General features: G+C 42.9%; 1 protein-coding gene across 1 annotated transcript in view; it reads right to left on the bottom strand.

The window, feature by feature from the left end:
- LOC111867733 (polyhomeotic-like protein 2) overlaps positions 1 to 19,038 on the bottom strand; it is a 113,449-nt gene that overhangs the window by 33,218 nt on the left and 61,193 nt on the right. Inside the window, exons 3-6 of the mRNA XM_023857833.2 lie at positions 9,873 to 10,233; positions 6,499 to 6,756; positions 2,453 to 2,680; positions 361 to 489 (exon numbers count right to left, since the gene is read on the bottom strand). Coding sequence (XP_023713601.1) covers positions 361 to 489; positions 2,453 to 2,680; positions 6,499 to 6,756; positions 9,873 to 10,233 — 976 coding nt within the window. The remainder of the gene's footprint in view (positions 1 to 360; positions 490 to 2,452; positions 2,681 to 6,498; positions 6,757 to 9,872; positions 10,234 to 19,038) is intronic.

Here is a 19,038-nt window from a genome sequence, read left to right as displayed (position 1 = left end):
TGTGACTGCCAGCAATTTTCTTAAATCTATAAACTCTGCTTCAGGGTATTCTATAATTTCACATTACTAGTATGTTATTAGCCCTAGAGCAATCTGACTATCAGTCAATCACAGTAATTTTAAATGATAAATTACTCAAAAATCTTAATCAAATGACACTGAAGTAATGAGGTGGAGAGACAAGAAGTACATTACCTGTAAAAATGAGCTCTCCTGTGCACGAGCACCGCATTCAGCCAGTTATTCCTCAACATGCACATATGACACGGCCATAAAAGAATTCTCAGTAAGTAATAAAATCAGTTTAATTGTGTAACATTTCCAATGTATGTCCAGTACAGAAGGAAAATGCACACTTACATGGATGGAGGGTGGATTCATTCCAGTTGCATGTAGCTGTAGGTTACTGGGCATCAACAGCTGCCCCTGGGTATTGTACAGCTGCTGCAGGTATGTTGGGTTCTGCAAGGGCTGCTGGATTACTTGCACCTACAAGATGTATAACATAAAGTCTGCTAGTGCACCACCAGATGGAGGCATACACTGGGAAAGCAAATGGAAATGTTATACAGAACTGAGGATATACAGTAATCACTCTCATCCCCAGAAGTGGAAGAAGGAAGAATTATTATGCAGGTACATATGGTGTATAGAGTGCCTTTCTGTTCTTCACAGACAAACACAAGAGTGCCAAAACATTCTCTGTGTAAGCCTGGAAGTGCCTTCTTACAGAGCTATAGTCACTATTATATTTGCATCACATTAGACAGACCTAAAGTGCACTAGTCAGCAATCAAAATACTCAGCACCTACATACTTTCTGTTGTGCAGGCTGATAATCAAAACAAATCTTAAACCCAGTAACAGGTTTAACCTAACAGTGACAATTCCCTTGGTTTACAAAAACCCTCTCCTTTTTACAATAATCCTTCTGCACAAAAGGCTGTAAACCATAAACAATGTCTTGAAAGACCCATCTGTAATGACCTTATATATTAATTAATAAAAATGTGGATTTAATTCTGTGCTGTAAGAAGTTCTATCAAGATAACAATTATTTAAACTGTTAATATTAATTAGTCCTTTCTGTGACAAACAACACAACTGAGTTCATCTGTGACACTGTCATGGCAGTGTAAACAAAAATTAATGACAGATTACCTATGGGGAAGAACTTCTTCCTGCACTGAAAGTTGAGCACTGAAGTTTGGCTGCCAGACAGAATGAAAATTCTTTGTTCTAAAGAACTGGTACATACATCTATATATATATGGTCAGCCAAAGGAAGGACCCGAGAATATTGTGAATCCCAGAAGAGAGTGAACATCGCCTGCAGGAAGATGACCCACCATGCCACAGTGGCATGGCGCAAGAGGTACATAGCCAGAAAAGACTGTATCAGGGCCACTGTGGTACAAGAGATCCGAAGAGGATGGACATTCATGAGGAGATATCAGCCAAAACTGGAATGCAGCAAGGGCATAAGGAGCTGCTACATCTGAGGAAAGGAAGAAAAACCGCCAACCGTATTGGAGGATGGAGCAGAAGACAGCAGCCATGACTGGAAAAGATGGGAAACAGTAGTGAGGTCTTTGGGAAAACCATCAGACTGGAGTTCAGGAAGCAAGCAGGTGGATCATCTGTCACGTTATGAAACATCAAGAACTGAATGTCGTGGAAAAGTCAGCCACCTCCAAAACAGTTGAAGAGCCTACTCACATAGCTGGCATAAGATAAGCCGAAGATGTGGGAGCACTGGTGACTGTGGACAGTTTCGCCCCCACAAATGGGAATGACTGAAGGACAATAAAAGTTGACGTTGGTCACATGGATTATCTGTAAAATTAACAGGGTGCTGCTCAGGACGACAGCACTTGAAGAGGGAGCGGTAGTAGCAGATGGAGAATGTTCATCACAACCCGAAAAAGAAAAAAAACCAACGAGAGGAAATACTGAACCAGAGAAAAAGAGGATGTTCCAAGCACAGCCCTCGGAAGAAAAAGAATGGTGATACACCGTTAGGCTGCTCGAGATGAACAGCCTTAAGGAGGAAGCAATGTGGCATGCCACCTAAAAGCAGGAATATCTGAGTCAGAGTGGACGTCCATTGCTAGACAATGGTTCAGTAGCCACATTTTTGCATCACCGTCTGGGCAACAAACATGTTCACGGTACAATGCATACATAACAGTTACCACACAAATGAAAACCAGAACTAGTGCAATTCCCATGGTAACAAATACAATAGCTACCAGTGCATCGATAACGTGAAACGGTCTGTTATGTATGCGTTTTCACGTTTACATGTTTGTCACCCAGACAACGATGCAGGAAAGTGATTACTGAGCCACTGTCTAGCAATGGACGCCAACTCTGACTCAGATATTCTGGCTTTTATGCGGCACACCACAATATATAGTAATTAGGATCCTGTAACACCAAGATGACTCACCCGGCCATGTCCCCACTCAGAAACTTGCTGCATCTGAGCAGAATGGGGCACTCCTGGGTGCTGGGCCAGAGGCTGAGGTGTGGGGGGTGGCATCGGATGCTGCAAAGGCTGGTGCAATGTAGACATGGTGGTGATAGTGGTTGTACCAGACTGGGAGGGCATTGGGGCTGGCGCTATCACTGGTTGGGTCTGCATGGTTGCTGCCACTGACTGCTGAGCCTGCTGCTGCTGTAGGGAAACACAAAAGTCAGCCATCAGTACACTGTGCTTCAACAACTCACTGGCTTGCTCAGTTAACTACAATCCTATTGCATGACATGAAAGCGTGCACAATGTGTTAACATTCCATTAATTTAAGGACACACAAAGCAAAACTGAATATGATTCTTCCTTCAGGCCTATGGAATAACAAATAGTGCACTGTCATTCCAATGGAGGAAAAAAGAATGCATGCCAAATACAGTGAAAAACTGCAAGAAAAGAATTACTGGTAATGACATTAGTAACAAGTAAATAAAAACAAAGATAGAAAGCCCCCAAGAAATTCTGCCCAAGGTAGGTTTGGGAGTCTATGCAGACAATAACTTAAATAGAACTTAGCTTATCACACTTAAGATGTCATGTCTTTCCCTCACAACAATATTCCACTGCTGCTTGGGTGCTAAGATTCTAGCCCTTCAGAACTTTGTACGATTCTGTGTGTTTGTCTTCCTCACATACATTATTTCAAGTAACGGCCTGAATCACTAATAATGTTGAAGTTCATTAGAAACCACTAAGTGCTGGCCTATGTAGAGTTATCAAGGGGCCTCCGTAGTCTAGGGGTAACGTTCCCACCTCGTGACTCAAGGTGCACGGGTTCAAACCTGGCAGAGGTCGTGGAATTTTTAAGGGCGGAAAAATTCAGGAAACAAGTCCTCCGGGAGGGCCTTTAAGCCGTGGGTCCCATGTCGTAGCTTTACGGCATGTAAAAGAACCTCATGTCCCAAGGGGACCACTGAGCTAAATTCAGGACATTTCCCACCCAACAGTAGTCTCTAACGCCTCTGGTAGATGGGGGAAGCATTGAGATACCGCTGAGCCAGTAGAGGTTGAACTCGCTGGCTGAGTCGGAACTGATGGCACGCACCAGTACTGGTAGGGAATAGAGACTGGTAGAATATCATATGGGGACGCACAATGGACCAACAGTTGGTCTAAGTGCATGGAGAAACCCACCCTCTCCAATACAATACAATACAATACAATGTAGTGTTATCAGTAATTTCAAAGGTGATATTATGCCAGCAGAAAATAATATCATTTCAGAGCCAAGGTAGCTGAGTTGATATAATGACTAGGCAATAGTATGGATGAATGAGGAGTCAGGGTTCAATTCCTAGAAGAAATAAGATATTTTTCTCTTTCCATAATGTCCAGGCTGGCTCTGTGACTCACCCCGCCTCCTATACAGTGTGTATGATACCAAGCGCTGCATCCCTGGAGGTGAAGCAGCAGGGCCATGAATGTGATCACTCACCTCCATCTAGTGCCAAAGTCCCCCAGTCATATTGATGGTGTGACAATTAACTAAGCCCAGGGATAACTTTAGCTTTTACTACAACAATACCATACATGAATAGAAGCCAATGGAGAAATGCGGAATAAAGTCTTAAAATGTCAACATTTAAATAAGATCATGAAAGTCTTCTCTTTCTGTAATTGTAAACATGGGAGGGAGGTAAATTTTATTTGTTTCTGACATCCCCTTTTCAGATGTTCATGAACTGCCATTGGTAAGAACTGCAATGTTAATTACAGCTCCACAGGTCTACTGCCATGTTTTGTCATCAGTAACTACCACTGTGACGTGTCAACTACAGTGTTAATTAGAACACATCTCTCTACTCACAGCATTTTCTACATTTCTGTCAGTGTAACAACGCAGTACAATAAGCCTGTTACCAAAGTCAGCTGATATTATCTCCCATTTAATGACAATAATTTACTTTGATGTCACACTCCTAATACAGATATTTAACTGAAGAAAAATTTAAATAAAATATCCCATTCAGACTTTGAGCATACTACTGTGTGGGTCGTGTCATTACAGGAGGAAGAGAAGTTTAAGAAGAATAAGATCAATGGATAAGGAGAAAACAAAAAAGAGGAAATTATGATGAGAGAAAAGTAGTAGTAGTAATAGCAGTAGTAGTATTATAACATTAAAGCTGAAATAGTGCAGAAGGGCATGGAAGAGAGAAAAGGCAAAGAAAATAAAACCGGGGAAGGAGATTAACAGGAGAAAAAGTGAGTGAAGGAAGGAGAAAAGAGAGTCAGATTTGAATATCACATAGCTCCAAATAAGTGGATGACGCCCCTTACGAGGTGGAATAGGATTTTACGAAAAATTTTAATAGAAAAATCTTAATGAATTTTAGGTAATTATTTATGTTATTTTAAGTTGACCGCAATGCGCAATTTTAGCACACACACCAAAGCAGTGTAACAGTTTGGACGCATCAAAACACCTGAGGATGGCCGTCTGTGGCCAAAACATGTTGTGTTAGTGTTAAATAGTGAATATATTAATGATTGTTGCATTATTGACGGACTTAATACACAGACGTTTAATTGAACTTCACTTATCTATCAATCCACCTTCAAGGACATTTACACTATGACAGCCAGCACTGAATCCTTGCTTTCAAAGACACACATTCTACTACATCAATCAGTCTTCAAGGACACGTTACATAACATCAACATACTGGTCCTTATCTCCAAGACACAGTGTACTGAATCAACTAACCACAGGTACTCACCAAACAGGAAAACACCAAAAATACTACTATGAATATTCATAATTAATTTACAACATAAAGTTGTAGCTTAGCTTAAGCTGACCATGACAGACTGTACATGGATGTTGAACATATGAGTCTATACCACCAAATGATGACAATTTATTGCAAAAACATGAAATATATAGGTAGAAATAAAAACACAGTATGCGCCAAAATACAGTAATGAAATGAAAAGACGTCCTGTTGATACCACTGTCTATTCATGTGAAGGCCCCTTGCATGACAGAACCTTCTCAAATCCTGAAGAAATGGTCTGATCACCATGTCCCTGTAGTGTTCTTGGGTGACGGTAACAGCATCGCCTTCCTCATCCTCAATGAAATATGGGCCTAATATACTGTGTGCTGAGATGGCACACCATATCGTCACAGGTGTACATGTAACGGTTTCTGGACGATAACATCTGGCTGCTCAAAACCAAGGAAGCGAGTTGTCTGGCGACCACTTCCATATGAGCGGAAATAATACTCAACTATGAATATTTTTTCCTCCATCGAGAGACCCATTTTCAACAAGTGCACTACACAACTTCCTTTTCACTACTGGGAACATGTGCGGCTGGAGCTATGCCCCATCGACACGTGGCGCATACTGTACAAATGTGATGCAATCTTATTAAAAAAATATGGGGTTTGAAAAATATGACTACTATAAGATATATCAAAATTCTACTTGATTTTTTTATCAAACTCGCTTTCATAACTATGAGAGCATCACGGACAGTCTAGGCTTATTTATGAGTTCAATTCCACAAAGTCAAATTTTACTTAAGTTAGAAATTATAACAAATATGAACGTTTGTCACATCATGTATACATTGAGGGTATTCTATAGGTAGTAAAAGATTGTAGAGCACCAAAATACTGTAGCCCTGCAAAGGACTTTTCCTTGTTCACTGTTCCTACTGGTCCTCCCTTTCCCTTTCCCACAGGTCTGACTGTCCACCTTCCTTTCATACAGACTACATAATCCAATCCATTTCTCAGTTCCTCCCTTGCATAATCCAATCCATTTCTCAGTTCCTCCCTTGCACAATTTAATCCTGAAGATGGAAGCATCATTTTACTCTGAAACATCAGTATCCCCCAACATGACTACAGGGTACCACAAGTTGCAACTCACAACCCAGAAGACCAAAAATCAAAGATAACCGAAATATTTTACAAACATAAGAACATGGTGAAAATGTGAACTACGTACCTGCTGCTGCATCTGTATGCTAGAGGTAGGAACCTGTACACACTGGGCTCCTACACCTGATGAAACCACAGTCACTCCCGAGGGGGTGCCTGGCTGCTGTTGGTGTACTGCCACCTGCTGCTGCTGCTGCTGCTGCTGTTGCTGCTGCACTGCATGTTGAGGAGGCCCAGTAGCCCCTGGTGGGGCCTGGGGCTGTGCTGGCTGTTGCTGTGGGGCTGCTCCAGCCCCATCATGTGCTTGCTGCTGAGTCATCTGGACCTGCGCATAAGAATGGATGGCTAATCAACAGTTCTGTGTTAAGAATGCTGTAATTGTTATATAAAATGACTGCTAAACTGTTAGAAAGTAAAGTAAGGTATTCATTTTCCTGTGCTTTGCCATAACATAAAAAAGCAGTTGTTATTAATGAGACATAAGGAAAATATTTCGTTATTGCATTGAATTTATTTAGGATTTCTGTGTTGATGCTAAGAGAGGTGTCTTCCACACTGCTACTTCTTCCACCACAAATCCCAAATGACTGCCATTAGACTGGACCCTAGATTTTGTAATCTCCTCTGATCCTGTATTTTCAGACCCTGATATAAGCATGATAAATTATTGATTCAGGCTCCACTGGCCCATTACACCTGATGGATCACCTGTATGATTTTGTGTAGTTATAATTTGTATTATACAGCTGAAGAAGAACTGGTTAAAATCTGTGCAATTATTACTGAGAGGTATCTGTCATTCAAAGATGGCACCCATAAAAATTAGAATTAGCTACTGATTCTGCTTGTAGTTGTCAAAATTCTAATAAAAAAAGCCCTTACATGTGTCATGCTATTGTTAAGTCCCATGATGGAATTTGATAGTTACTACACTCCTCTTCCTCTCTTGATGACTTTCTGGGACTACTTGAATGACCAGATCCCATTATGTCAGCATGAGCAGATTTTCTTCTCTCAAACTGTTTGGGCCTTGTTTGAGCAGGCAGAAGAACACAATAACTTGAAAGCATTCTTCTGGGATGTGGCACCGTGTAGATGTGGTGTTAACAGACGTTTTGGAGGAACGTATCGCCTCCATCTTCAGGGTAGAAGGAGAAAATAAGTAAATCCGCAAGCGAAGAGACAGTGAGAGCAGGTGCAAGCAGACGTTCCTCCAAAACGTCTGTTAACACCACATGTACATGGAGCCAAATCCCAGAAGACTGCTTTCTCCATAATCACCGCTGTGAAAACCTCAAATCTTACAAACTTTCTGTTAATTGTGCAGCCACCATTTATCAATTCATATTACTATACACACATACACCATTTACAACTTTAATTTCTACCAGAGACTTTATGAAGATAAAGTGTTTATGTCTGTCCACTCTGAAGGCCTATGTCTTTTCACTTTGAAGAATTACAAAGAATTCTTTTGAAGCCAAGCATATTGACACTATAAAAATTCAGATGCTTCTGTTTACTATAGTGGACTCCTCATTACACTCTTGATTGGTTTAAAAATAAATTTTAAATGGCGTTTTAACCGTTATATTAAACAATCACATACATGCACTAGCCTGCCAGATATCTCCTTGCTATCACTTCATGAATAGCTCAATATTTCTGCATATGGGCTGGCATCTCAAGCTATGACATTCATGTCAAATTCAAAAAGCAGGTGTTCTGGCCACCAGCTATATCAAGGGCTTTGCCACTGATATGTCATTAAATTTCTAAGAAATCAATTTATTTCTGGTTGATGTACCATATTAATTATACTTTTCTGATACTGCTTCTCAACTTTATAAACTGAGCTAAGCGGCAATGACCTTTTTTCATCTATGGCTTAACCAAAAAATATTAATTAGATTTCTGCTTTATGTTACTCGTATACTCGTAAATGTGTATGAGTGAATGAATGTATAAGGGGTGGGCCTTCTTGGTCCTTGCACCCTGACCACAGTGATCTATTGTGCCTCCCCTTCTGATTATCCCCACAACAAAAGCGCAGGATTTTGTACGTGGGGGCATCGAAATAGTCACTTGGTTCCATAAAATATTGACCAAAGTGACGCAATCTTAAATAAGCTAAGGCCTCACATTCACACAGGATATGTGTCGCTGTTTCATTTTCTTCTTGACACCTCTCACAAGTCGGACCGTTACTTAGTCCCAATTTGAAGAGGTGTCCTTTAAGGTGACAGTGACCTGTAAGTAGTCCTACCACCCATCGTAGCTGGTTCCTGTTTAACTTCAACAGTTCCCTCGCTCTTTTAGTAGAGGGTCCTCCTATGAGTCCCTTTGCTTGCCTGAGACCAGACAAGAATCCCCAGTATTTCTTGTGCTTCATATTTGTCCAGTCCCTGACTGCCTGTCTGGCAACTTCTATAGAGATGCCACAGGCTGGTTCAGGTCCTATGAATGGATGTTCAGCTCCAATCTTGGCCAATTGGTCTGCTATTTCGTTTCCAGCAATACCCTAATGCCCTGGCATCCATATCAGTTGTACCCTGTTATGTTTGGCCAGTTTCATGAGAGTTTTGTGGCAAATAAATATGTAAAAATATAGTTATACTAAGCAGCTCTTCTAATCAATAACAAACTCCGTGGCCTGTAGTCAGCAAGCAAACTATCAGACATTAATTATTCTTAAAATTATGAGCATATTAAGCCACTACTGGTGAAATAAATTTTATACCTTCAGGTGTGAATGAGTAGGTCATTTTGGAGCCCACTCGATGAACCTTAGTGACTATCAGAAGGCCCCAAACAGCAAACCACCTCAATTTATTCAAGGCAGAGAATGGAGTAAATAACGTGGACATATAACATGTTATTGTTAGCCACAATGCAGGGGTGGTTCGAACCCCACCCCTTTCTATCCTAATTCTAATGTATAGTGAATTTTAGCAACTATGTGTGTGTAAGCAGTTAGGACAAATTTAAAGGTAATATCAAGGCTTTTCTATAGGAATAAAAGTAAGTAAAGTAAAGGTATTCCTTTAGCAGGTCCATAAAGTTGTGAGATGTTGAGGCTACCACATTTTCTAGACAATCAGCTCGTAGGTGGCGGTGAGGTTGTCAGCCTTACGCACCAACAGCCCTTTAGCCCCAGTTTCTGTTAGAAGCTAAGTCAACCCCATGGTCATAGAGCAACTGGAAGAATTACGTAACTTGAAAAAAATCCACCTCATCGAGATTCGATCCCGCGGCCTTCCAGCTTGCAGCATAGTGCCTCAACCAACTACACTACCTGAGAAAAACAACCTCAGGCTATTCAATGCCTTATCAGAGATTTGAACAGACACATCCCAAATTGCACTTGGCTAACCTATTTCATAGAGGTACAGAACTTAACATTTTCCAGAATGGACATGGACAGGTTTCCAGCACACTCACCTGGACTTGAACCTGCTGCCCATTCTGGTCAAGAACTGCAGCTGTCTGCTGTTGGGGCTGTGGTGGAGGTGGCTGTGGTTGCAATTGTGGCTGCTGCTGTTTATTGTCGCTCATTGTTAAGAACAGTAACTTGGGCTCAAGTTTTTCCTCTTCTTCCACAGTGAGACTCTGCCCGCTCCTCAGAACAATGTTCTGTACTTCCTCAACCTCAAGTTCACTCTTCTCTTCCCGCCTACTGCTTGCTTCTGTCACCAACACATCCAGAGCTTGCCATTCTACATCCTGTTGCTCCTGGATGCTAAAGATGTTCTCCTTATTAGCCTCTGGCTCTCCTGGGGAAGTGTTCTGATCCCAGGTTTGTCTGCAAGAAATTAGGGGAATTTAAGTGGACTGCAAGATGGCATGGCAGCTACAAAACTGTTCTACCCATAAGAAAAACTCAGTGGCTTTAGTCCGCAAGCGAACTTTACCGACTCAGCGACCGCCACTTGTCGGCGAAGTTAGTGCCAACTTTAGCGGATAGAGGGTGTCACGTGGTGAGCGCAACGAATCCCCATGGCCGTTAATTTCGGGTTTATAGACCGGAGCCACTATTTTTCCATTCAAGTAGCTCCTCAATTATCATCACGAGGCTGAGTGGACCCAACTACTTCTCAGAAAATCTGGTAGAGCCGGGAATCGAACCCGGGACCTCTGGATCTGTAGCTAGGAACTCTATCCATATATGACAAAAATACGAAAAATTCATATTACCACATATGTTGAGAAGCACGGTACATTCTTTATTTGCACAGAGAGATCTATTTAAAATGCCAACCTGCTGTTTATTAAAAACACATTTTTTCCTGAAAAATATAAAATTTTCCCGAGAATGCAAAACCAATACAAAATTACCTATAATAAATTAAATCAATTTAATGGGGAAATGGAATACAAAGCAAGCATTAAGATAAAGTGGTGCGCTTGAATATCAACTGTTTTCCGTGTCATACAATTTTGTTCCACAACACATTTAGAATTCATCTGAGAAGAAACTTCCTGTCAATTAAGCCCAGATATTGATAAAATATGTGCAGAAAAGTAATAAACTAAATGAGGAAGAGGGCAAAATATAGACGAAAAAAAAAAGACGGAAAAAATTGAAAATGTGTTCTTGTCAGTAACGGTGTCACGTAAATTTGACCTGTCATTTTAATTACTGACAAACACTGGTAGAAGTTTGGGCTTCAAATAGTGTAGTGTACATTTCTGACCTATAATTTAGTTTACTGAAAAAGCTGTGGCAGTAGTTCATATTTTGAATAGCAGTGTCAATTCCTGACATGTGATATGGACTCCTGACAAAAATTCTGCTTAGTAGATGTCTAAGTTTGTAATGGTGTAGTGTAGATTTCTCGCTTGTGATTTGGATTACTAACAAACACTGCAGTAGCAGAACTCCACAAAGCACCACTAACACCGCAGCCCAACGTAGGACTTGATCCTTGGCCAGATCCATCCACCATTTTCTAGTTCTTCCAAGTGGGTTTTTCCAAGAGACTTCCCCATCAATTATACACCCATCCTTTACTTCTCATCCTAGCCACAAATCGAGCCTATTGTAACTTCCTATATACCACTAACCTGAGAGCACTAAACGGCTTGTATGAACCACTACTTCCTCACTATGTACTACCTTAAATCAGTTATTTGCACCATCCTTAGATCTAAATATTTTTTCGGGACTTTCTTTTCAAATACACGTAATTAGCGTGGTTGGGAAAGTGGCACTGCAGCAGGTTTTCTCCGAGTACTTCGGTTTCCCTTGCCAACCTTCATTCCACCAACTACTCAACCATCTTCCATCATCTGGGGCTGGTACAATAGGCCAGGAGCCGCAGTACCCAGAACTCGATCTCAATCCACCAAGATCATCATGGGAATGAATCAGTGCCTTTTCAGACCATTCAATGTCTGACCTTCCTGATTCACTTGCAGTTTTTTGATCGTATATTTTAGAACTTACAAGGTAGTGGAAGTAAACTGCACTTTCACACTGTGAAATATTCTTATCTAGAAGCATCGTACTTAAAACTGCAGCTCCGCTGTCATGTAGTGAAACTCGTAAACGGTGGCGAGAGGTGGGGAAAAAACTTTCTGAGCAGCTGTTTCATGTGGTGAAAACTGTATTCTCCTAGCTCTGTTTTTATTCTTACAAAAATGTTTAAAATGTGTGCAGTCTTTCTCGGATATCCTGTATATTCACGTAATCAAGGCACTGCCTGTCTTTCGAAACCGAAACGCGGATCATGACAGTAAGATCTCGCTGCTGGATCCTGTTTTGAGCCAGCTGACATTCCCATTAGACGGCCTTGTAGTATTACTGTCACACTCACCCCTCTATTCCCATCGGTCTCCCTAAGGTTTAGTCACCAATTTGCTTTACATATTTGTTTTCCTCTCCGGTCTAGAAAACCGAAATTAACGACCGTGAGGATTCGGTGCGCTGACCACGCGACACCCTCTTTCCGCAAAAGTTGGCACTAACTTCGCCGACAAACGGCGGCCGCTCGGTCGGTATAGTTCCCTTGCGGACCGGTCGGTATAGTTCCCTTGCGGACTCAAGCCACGGAGTTTTTCCCCCCCCCCTCATGTCTCCTACACAACTTGCGAATTTCACAAGTGTAAAACACGGATTTTCAAATTACAGTCCCACAAGAAATGTCTGTTTCTTCTTCCCAGTTTATTTAATGGCGGTTTCCTAACTGTGTAGCTTTACACAGGTACGGTGTGGACGGGGGTATGATGATTCTAATCACGCAAAGGCGAGACTCGTCTATCATTTCATTCGCAAACGACTATTTTAAAACGTTGTATTTCCTAAGGCATGGGGATAACTTTTACCTGCCGAGGAGGAAAGACTCAGGAAACGCGGCATCTTAAGGGGGGGAGGGAGGGGTGGAACATGATAGAGAAAGTGCGGTCCTCTTGAACGTCTCGTTGTGTAGTTTGGTGGCCAAATGCCCATCTACTAAAGTACAAGGTGTGGGCCGCGCCATAGCTCAAGCGGTTAGTCGCTGGCTTCCCACCGCGGCGGCCCAGGTTCGATTCCGGGTTTGGTCAAGTGAGATTTGTGGCGGACAAAGTGGCGCTGGGGCAGGTTTTCTCCAAGTACTTCGATTTCCCTTGCAAATCTTCATTCCACCAACTGCTACACAATCACCCTAACCTATCATCTGGGGATGGTACAATAGGCCAGAAGTGGCCGCAGTACAAGGGACTTAGTACCACCCCACTAGCAATAAAAAAAGTACAAGGTGTCATTACCCAGAAGGCCCCAACCTTGATAACCATTGCCCTTACGAGAACCCCGTATCTCGCAGAGGTAACTGATGTTCAGGGAAATATTTAATTCCAACTGAAATCACTGAGCCTCGTGTGCAACATGTATCGGGGTAGCAGACCTCGCAACCTGAGAATGCGTACATCTTTACCTCCACTGCCACTATACGCCTTCCTTTCGTAATCCTTGAGCAAGCTTCATATTCGATTTCAAACTGCTGTATCAATCAATTACACCAACGTAAGGGTGGTACGCACCCGTACTATGGCAGCAAAATAAAATTATTTCTTCTATTTTGGAAAATGTTTCCCTCCCTCGTGATCCCCTCGCTCGCAGAGAAACCAATCAACTTAAATGTTCCCTTATCTCTCCTCCCTCCACAATTTCGTATTTGTAGGGGGCTGGAGGACTGCAAAGAGGGTTCGAATCAATCCCTCCTCCAAACCTCACACCGATTCCAGCGTCCCTTCAGGCAATAACCCTCGTTACCCCGCTTTCCCCCACGCGATTCGTCATATTGCCTCAAACCAAAAGTTTCGAGAGCGTTAAGTCTGTAGCGTTCAAGATATACGTATTTACCGACGCTGTAAGTCTGACTGTGAATGATGAATTAAAGGAATTTGGGAGGAAGTGACTTTGGCATACCCGAAATACTAACCCTGAATTTGCCTGGAGGGATGGAGAGAAACCACGAAATGCCTGCCACAGTAGCAGGTATCCCAGCCGAGATTCGAACCGGGCGTCTCTCAAATACAAGTCAAAAGCATTACTACTTCTTGAGCCTGCCCGCCCACTTGGTGTAATCCTATAGTACCACGTCATGACAATCTGGCGCCCCTTTTCGCTGTAAGCAGACTACAGTACCGTTACCCCGAACACCCACGTCGAGCGGTTTGTGCTTCTCTTGCGTCTTCACAAGTCCACGGGTTCGGAAATCGACGTTTCTGTTAGCCATTTTCTGAAGTCAATCCAGGCAGCCACTAGGACGAGTCATAACAGATCACGGCCGAGTCCTCCACATCCTTTATATAAGTAACTGGAGCTGACTCCTCCTTTAGGAACCATCAGTCGCTCAGCCACTCAAGAATTACCCAACGTTTTATGGACCCCGAAGTTTCATTACCGTGTTCACAAGAGCCCTCCACTGGTCCCTATCCTGAGCCACATTAATCCAGTCCATATCATCCCATCCTATTTCTCCAAGATAATTTTAATATCATCCAGCCCCTACGTCCTAATTATATCTGGTGAACAGTACAAGTTATGAAGCTCCTCAATATGCAGTTTTCTGAAACCTCCCGTCATTCATCTGTCTTCGGTCCGAATATTCTCCTCAGCACCCTGTTCTCAAACACCCTTAGTCCATGCTCTTCCCTTCTACACTCATACAACACTATCGGCATTTACAATGCATAATTCACAATCACTCTCCCATTCGGCGCTTATCAGTAAGGATGAGACAGTCTTTATAGGAAGAAAGTAAGGGTACTGTAACATACATATCTTGTACGAAGGTTCTAGTATACGCTGAGATCTGACGCCGGTTTCAAGTGTCATATTCTTGTCATGTCTATGCATGTGATACAGAATAAAACATACTCCAATGAATAAGGACCACGTCACGAAGGCATGTAGAGGTGTACAGTAACAAGGTAAAATTGTCCCTGAGCGTAACCAATTAAGCACTGCATCATGAAGACGTACGGGGAAATGGATGTATAAATCCACATTTTCTTGACCTCGGCACTAGGTAGAGGTGAGTGGTCAGCTTCACGTCCCGGCCACTCTACCCCCGGAGAAATAAACCCCGGAACTCACTGTACAGGAGAATAGGTGGGCCCCAGAGTCGGTCTGGACGACGTGGAGAAAATTCTTACCCCTACCAGGACTCGAACGCCGACCCATAGGCCCTCCAGCCCGTAGCCAGTCGCTATACTGACTGAGCTATCCAGGCTCAGGGGTGTACAGTGCAGAAATAAAACTCTGCCCATTCCAGACTTCAGCATTATACGAAGAACTACTGATAATTCCATCCTGTACAAGCCTTAAATACATCTAAGCGTGTGGAGACTCAGAAAATCCTTCGTTAACGTCCCTACTTATTTTGAATAAAATGCAAGACCTCTATTTCAACCGTGGGCCGGTCAAATTTTCTCAACATTACTAATGCAAATGTACACAGAACAAGATATCATTTTGCAGTCCCAATTTAAATGCCTCCTTTAGCCCACTTTTGTCCTCCTGTCTCACCGTCAGTGGTTTCTCTGCTAGGTCTTTCTTAAGGCGCATCCTCATTACTCGTGCTCGACGGGAAACTCGTCTGGCTTTCACTTGTGCCCGTAAATCTTCGTCCACACTACTTCAGTTGCTCGCCAGGCTTCGGCGCGAGAGGATCCGTACATTTACTCGTAGTGCGTAGAGGCTGTAGTCGTATTTTAATTTATTGGCTATAGTTTTCAAATTTAAAATTTGCTTGTCTCGTGACTTGTCATATCGTCCACATTACTCGCGAGCATAGGGAGTCACACGAGCACGAGTAATGTGAACGCGCCTTTACAGTGCTCTATTTCGTCGCTTGAAAACCATTTACTACATCAAGCGGTCACTGCGCGGTGCCAATGAAGAGAAAATTGCAAACCATTCACAAGAACAGGCAATGTCACTATTTTGTACAGTTTTCACTAGTAAGGTAAAAGGTTAAGTCCCTGTGATTAACTAATTAAGCACTACGACATTAAAGCGTATGGGGGAGTGGATGTATATATCCATATTTTCTTGACCTCGGCACTAGTTGGAGGTGAGAGGTCAGCTTCACCGCCCGGGAAACTGTCCCCTGTACCCATTGGATAGGTCGGGTGCGCCCCAGAGCCGGTCTGGACGCTGCGGAGAATGGAAAATTCTTGATCCTAACGGGACTCTTAACTCCGACCCCTCGGTCATCCAGCCTGTAGCCAGTCGCTGTGCCAACTTCGGTATTCCGGCTCCCTTTCACTAGTTCATTAGAATTTAAAAACGAAGGATGTGACATGGGTTCACAAAGGGCACATGCCAACAAACCCGCAGCAAGAGAGCCGTTTCAGTGACGTACCCCTGTCCTCACTCTGGGAATGTCGCGGACCAGTCTTCTGGCAGCCTGGTCACAGGACGGACAGCGCCCGCTAGAAGTGGTGCTGAGGTTCACAAGCTGCGTTGGCTCCGAATTTAATCTCTGCATGCCCTTTACGCGATTCGTCTCCAGTCCCCACCTGTACAACGCATAAGGTGGAATTATTTCCGTACCTAATTCATTAAGCAACCCGCCATGAAGAGGTACGGCTATACGCATTCTTAAACTCGGCGCTAGAAGGAAGCGAATGGTGAACTTCATGACCTTGCCGCTCTGGCCCCAGCGAAAGAGCCAAGATATCCACTGTACAGGAGGAGGGGTGAATCCCTGAACTGGTCTCGACGCTGTGGAGAACACATAAAAGTTGCTCCCCTGCCCGGAAATCGAACAGCGATTCCTCAGTCGTCCAGTATAGTTGCTACACCTACTGAGCTTCCGGGCTCCTGCACCCACCTGGCACTCGGACTTGATCACTTCAGCAATCAGACCTTGAGTACCGAATGGTGTGGCGTCGTGATTCTTTACTTTCCGCGTTTCCCTATATTTTATCGCTCTTAGGTCCTAATATTCTCCTTAGCACTTCACTCAAGCTCTGACTCCTTCCTTCAGAACAAGAGACACAGCAAGTTTATAACATAAATATTAAGCAAAACGTAAGCTTATACGTTCAAGAATGCATCTCCTGGGACGTAATATTGCGTAGCGTGATGGAAGTTTACATACGTTTCGTAGAAACGTACCTCTCCCAGCATCTGGGCTGGAGAACAAGCCAAAAAGACAACAACAAACAAGTGACCAGCAAGCTGGCAGGAGTACGTTCCGAAGTCTGACAGACTACACGGCGTCGTGAGAACCTCAAACACAAGACACATGCGTAAGTACTGTACAATCGTGCAATCGTTCTGAGAAGCTGTCGAGAGGGCATAAACTGAATACGCTTCCGAAAGTGAAGACGTACTGTACGTCTAACAAGTCCCCCGGGGAATTCGACTGTTATCAATACACAGTACGGTTATAAGATTGCGGGCTTCCGGGAAGCGACGCCATGCAGTTTGGTAGACGGAGTATTTGTCAGGCTAGACGGCGTCACATCCTAAAATATCGTTATTAACATTCACTACCGTGGGAACTTCAAATATAATCAGCACGAAGGCATCATCCACACGCCTAAGTTAGTTTCGATATTCACAATCTACTGTCGACAAAGTTACTAAAATTGTGTCTCTATAACCCTTCCACACTCAAGAAATAAGGAATGGATTTATATGTCGGAGGGGTAATTTCGTGATATGGAGACTACACAGTAAATGTTTAAATTTAGTCCGTTTGTTTCTCCGTCATGTGATTGGATATTTATGTTAATTCCAAATTTGTTACAAGGCATATAAACAGCGAAGAAATTTCACGACAGAGTCCTTCGGTTACTGGCCGTGGTGATATTATACTACATACAGGTAAAAGGTAAAGCTGCCCTTGTAACAGATCGTGGAGGCCCATAGGGTTGTGAGACGTCGAGGCTCCCATATTTTGTAGACAATCCGATCACAGATGGCGGTGAGATTGTCAGCCTTAAGAGCCGGCCGCCCTTTACCCCCCAGGAAAATTCCTGGTACTCATTTTGGTTAGAGGCTGAGTCGACTCCAGGGCCATAGTGCGGCAGGAAGGATTACGTAAATTTAGAAAGTCAGTGACCTCAAGAGGAATAAATCCCGGAACCTTCCGGCTTGTAGCAAAGTGCCTCGATCAACTACGCCACCACGTGTCCCCTTGTACTACGCAGTCATAAATTATTCTTCCGTGTATAACCTGCGAAGAAAAATGTTTCAATAGATGGTATGATTCGTAATTAAATATGGACTGAATACATAAGGGCCAAAATTAAACTTAAAAATACGATTTTACAGTGAAAATTGAATCATATCCCGATCAGGAAAAGAAAAACAAAATGGTGGACAGCAGGGAAGACACGTCCATCCCAACACGCGTTCACTTAAGCACAGAGGACGCATTAAAATAGGAAATGAACTCCAACTGGCACTGCCATTTTGGAGAACGTAACTTGCAAATACTGAACTTCAAAATGAAAATCTATGGAAATAACCAGGCCTAAGACAAACCTGCGAAAACTGAAGGCGTTGCGAGGTCGTAATGAACTTTCTTCTGGAATTGTCGAATCATCAAATCCGGAAAATAACCAGAAACCTGTATAAGATTTGAGGCTTTCACGGCGGTGACTATGAAGAAAGCAGTCTTCTGGGATTTGGCACCGTGTATATGTGGTGTTAACCGACGTTTCGGAGGAACGTAACGCCCCCATCTTCAGGGTAGAAGAAAAAGTATAAGAATTCTGCAAGCGACAACACCGTGAGAAACGGTAAAGCAGACTGCTTTCTTCAACCAGAAACCTATTTAGGCTCGACACGTAAATCTAAACGGAGAAAGAAATTCGTCTGACGCTTTTAAAATGTTGATGCAGTAACCCCCACAAGTGTGACAAGAGGATGAATGATTGATATTAAAATGGAACTTAACCTCTTGCAAAGTTCAATGGATTTAGCTCCTCAGAATTCCATTGGATGACGGACTTTCATGTTAGCGTTAAAATTATTTGGTTTATAGTGTCATAAGGTTCCCTCAGGCCGAAGAACCGACACCAATACTACACCCAATCCAGTAACTTCATGGATCATATTAATCAGAAAGTCCCAACAACGCTACTAGCTGCAGTAACTGACCGA

Source organism: Cryptotermes secundus, unplaced genomic scaffold, assembly GCF_002891405.2.
Source record: "Cryptotermes secundus unplaced genomic scaffold, Csec_1.0 scaffold80, whole genome shotgun sequence".
NCBI lineage: Eukaryota > Metazoa > Arthropoda > Insecta > Blattodea > Kalotermitidae > Cryptotermes > Cryptotermes secundus.
This window is presented reverse-complemented; position numbering and strand designations above follow the sequence as displayed.